Consider the following 4,501-nt stretch of genomic DNA (forward strand, 5'->3'; position numbering starts at 1 on the left):
TAGAATCAAAAGTCAACAAATTCATTAGAAACACAGGCGCGGGTTGCAAAACCCGCTGTCCTGTAATGGTCATTAGACCGTTATTACAACATATAGAGAAATGACCAGTGGTAGTACGCTCACACTCAAAGTGACGGGCACTGCAATGCCTACAGATTGCATTCAAAGCGACAATGCAATGCTGTTCTGGAAGTTGCTGTTGAACGCCAGCCGGACGATCTACCATTGGTGGACGCACCCTAGGCTGTTCGACCGAAACACCAGGTGGAGGAATTGGTACAAACTGCAATTGAGATCACAGAATTGTAATAAATTTTATTTTTCATCAATACGAATGTTAGTGAGCGGGATTACAATTACGTAACCATATATCATCGGAACGTAGATACGGTTATTGTCGTATAAACAATACGACGATAACATCAACACTCCACGGTATCAGAATCCCGAGATCATCATGTACAAAACGCAAAGTAGTATCAGAAATGTCTAGGCTGTTTGATCCATTAGGACTGGTGAACCCTGTAATTGTGAAGGCAAAAATATTTGTCCAACAACTGTGGAAGCTAAAATTAGCATGGGATGAGTCACTGCCGATTGAACATCACACAGCTTGGGAAAATTATCGGAAGGAGCTTAAAGACATAACACAAATTAACATTCCTCGGAGAGTTACAGTCAGCGACAGCATTCAGAATGAGCTTCATATATTTTGTGACGCATCCCAAGTTGCCTACGGAGCGTGTGCATATTTGCGAAGTGTGACAAAGAAGCAGGCAGCGACTGTGCAATTGCTCATAGCAAAGTCTAGAGTTTGCCCGGTGAAGGCAACAACTATTCCACGTCTAGAGCTGTGTGCAGCATTATTGGCTGCTAAGTTGATGACTATCATATGTCAAGCATTGAAGGAAGTTATTTCGCTGGACAACGTAACATTTTGGTCAGACTCGTCAATAGTTATTAGTTGGATTCAAAGTGATGAGCCAGGAAATAGCTGGAACACATTCATTGCGAATCGCATTGAAGAAATAAGAAAATTAACCACTAACTATTCATGGAAACATGTAAAAGGATGTGACAACCCTGCAGATCACATATCACGAGGACTAAGTGTCAAGGAATTAATTAATTGTAGTCAGTGGTGGTCAGGGCCGCACTGGCTAGCATTACTAGAGTCGGAAGGCCAACCATAATCATCCGAGAAGAAGTAACTGAACTTACAGAACGACGCAAGGCGGTTACTGTCCTACAAGTTAGTGTGAACGAAACAATTGATTTTATAGATATCCTTGGGAGGTTTTCAAAGTTAGAACGACTGTACCGAAGCACTGCATATTTGTTCCGCGGAGTAACAGTTAAGAACAAGCGAGTAAGTGGAGAAATAACAGCCGAAGAAATCGAGAAGAGTTCAAAATTCTGGATAAATATAATTCAAAATTCATCGTTTAAGGCGGAAATCTCTGAGTTACGTGCCAGACAATCACTTTGCACGCACAATAGCAACTTAAATTCATTAAGTCCTTTTGTAGATACTCACGGAATACTCAGAGTGGGTGGCCGATTGCAAAACGCTAATGAGCCATATGACGTACGACATCCAATACTTCTACCGGCTGACTCACAGCTATCTCAGCTCATCGTGGAACGTGAGCATCGTAGGCTAATTCACGCGGGTCTACAACACCTCATTGCCAGCCTTAGAAGGCGTTACTGGATAATTGGGATACGACGTGTAGTTCAAAAGATCATTTTTAATTGTAATCCATGTTATCGCTGGAAGGTTCAAGGTAGTCAACAAATCATGGGGTCACTGCCAACTGAACGTGTCATTCCGTCATCAGCCTTTCACATATGTGGCGTGGATTATGCTGGCCCGTTCAACATGCGATACGGTCCTCCACGTTCCAAACAAGTGTTCAAGTCTTACATTGCAATTTTCGTCTGTTTTTCGACTAAAGCAATTCATATGGAATGGGTTGACGATCTTACTTCCGATGCGTTTTTAGCTACATTAAAGTGTTTCATAGCAAGAAGGGGTAGTCCATTAAAAATCTATTCAGACAACGGGCGGAACTTTGTAGGAGCTGCTGCACAGCTAAAAAAATTCCTGGCATCAACGGATTTAAAAAAACACCTAAGCTCTTATGCAGCTCATTCAGGGATAAGTTGGTCATTTATTCCACCTCATGCTCCACATATGGGTGGTTTATGGGAAGCGGGAGTGAAGTCAATGAAATTCCATTTGCGCAGGAGTTTGGGAGAAACAACACTCAGTCAAAGAGAAGCCACAACATTACTAGCGCAAATTGAAGCTGTCTTGAATTCACGGCCGTTGATAGCAGCTTCTACTGACCCCAATGACCTAGAAGCTTTAACCCCAGGACATTTTCTTATCGGAAGACCATTAACAGCCATTCCAGAGCCCTGTTATTCGTCAATCAAAACCTATAAAGTAAGATGGCATAAGATTCAGCAGATCGTACAACAGTTCTGGCAACGGTGGCGAACAGAATATTTGCAATCCTTACAAGTACGTAATAAATGGCAAAAGCCTAAACAAAATTTACAAATTGGAGACCTCGTACTTATCCGAGAGGATTTCGAAACTCCACTTGCTTGGCGAAGAGGAAGAGTTGTAGACGTTCATAAAGGAAGCGATGGATTCATTAGAGTAGCAACGATTAAAACTCATACTGGTGAAGTCAAACGGCCAGTGCATAAACTTTGTTTGCTGCCTAACCAAGAATCGAGATCATTAAACCCATCAAGGGCTTAATGGGGGCCGGTATGTTAGTGAGCGGGATTACAATTACGTAACCATATATCATCGGAACGTAGATACGGTTATTGTCGTATAAACAATACGACGATAACATCAACACTCCACGGTATCAGAATCCCGAGATGATAAAAAAAATACGACCGGCACGATACACAATCCAATTTCTATCATCAGTATCAATTATTATTCCACATTCCAAGTTTTTTTTGTTGTTATTCACGTAAATTTTTTATATTTTATATTGTGTATTTTTTTATATATAATACATGCTCAAGTTCGCAATGCGTCGAATGTTGAGCTCATTACTATAATTGTTTGTTTGCTATTAGTATAGCGCCATTTGTCATTGTTAATTAATATATTATACTGTACTGTGTATTCTGGTGGTGGCTCAAACAGAGTCATTTAAATATTTAATAAAAACGTACCGATCAGCGGTCTACAGTCAAAAACACAGCGTGTAAGTTTTTTGACTTCAATTATTTACCTACCTACTTGTATTCGTGCACAACCTTGTGTGTGCCAACTTATGGGACGTGATCATCGGGCATTCCGGCCACGACGCGTAAGTCCGCCAGCACCGGGTGGTGTGTGAGAGGCCGCCTAGGTCGACCAGAGCATCACGGATCCAGGTACAAGTGTCAACGTTGCCTGCCTTAGTAATTAAGTTAGTTCATAAGTTGTGCTGGTATTGTGTCAAACCAGCTTGTTCCGTCCTCTCGCCGTCCTGTGGCTTATAAACTGTTTCCCATTAATTCGTCCTGTGTGTGTTGGTATTCTTGAGTGTCGGTCGCGACTCATCTCAACCATCATTCCTGAGGATGGAAATGACGAGAGTGATGTTGCCTATCCCGAGCGCCTAACGTGTTGATGAAGTTGCCTAGCCACGTCCCTTCACTAGTCTTATACTAATATAAAACAAAATATATTAATATAACAATATTATAATAAAACGATTACTATATTATTAACAACCTCAATACAGTTTAGCGTAATCGCCCAGCGAGGCAACAACGAATATGAAGAGAAATTTACTGACCTCTTCATCGACGCCTTGGAGTAAAACGTCGATTTCAAGATCCGCCTCGCGGTCTGAGGCCACAACCTCAACTTGGTCTGAAACTTCTTCGAAGTCGTCCATCTGAACATCAATAATTTCGACGTTTTCGTCGTTCATTTGAACTCCAATCACCTCAAAATTACCGTCGTTCATCAGGACTTGATCCACCTGGATGACATCCATCTCGATATCGTCCATCTGTACCTCGATGATTTCTACGCCGCCGTGTACATCGGCGCCATCAATTTCTGCGTGAACTGGTGGTTCACGGTTAGGTACCGGTTGCTCTCGGATAACCTATACAATCATGGGCGCATTAGTTTTTGGTAGGGTCATAAATTAAAGAATTTTGTAATGGTGTTGTTTTGAATAAACAGCAATACAGCAATAATTTATTATTCCTATTTATTTCCGCAGCACAAAATTATTATAGTGTTCTATAGTTTTTTAGTATTTACCTGTAATTATAAATTATAAGAAGGATGTAATATTATATTCAAAAATAATGTATCAACCTTATATAAGTGATGTGTGGTGTTAACACAACAATTTGAACGTTACACCACACATTCTTTACGTTATTTGTTTGATTGAAACACACATTTTCAGTGAGATAACCCAGTGACTGTCTGCACTTTAAAATTCTATTGTACTGTGTT

At 40.8% G+C, this 4,501-nt stretch overlaps 1 protein-coding gene across 1 annotated transcript; it reads left to right on the forward strand.

Annotated features, from left to right (window-relative positions):
• Positions 1-485: 485 nt before the first annotated feature.
• On the forward strand, positions 486-2,776 carry LOC111042814. The gene is made up of 2 exons (XM_022327510.1): positions 486-1,064; positions 1,136-2,776. Exons 1-2 carry the CDS (start codon positions 486-488, stop codon positions 2,774-2,776), a joined length of 2,220 nt encoding a protein of 739 aa, XP_022183202.1.
• The last annotated feature ends 1,725 nt before the right edge of the window (positions 2,777-4,501 follow it).

Source organism: Myzus persicae, unplaced genomic scaffold, assembly GCF_001856785.1.
Source record: "Myzus persicae strain clone G006 unplaced genomic scaffold, MPER_G0061.0, whole genome shotgun sequence".
Lineage (NCBI taxonomy): Eukaryota > Metazoa > Arthropoda > Insecta > Hemiptera > Aphididae > Myzus > Myzus persicae.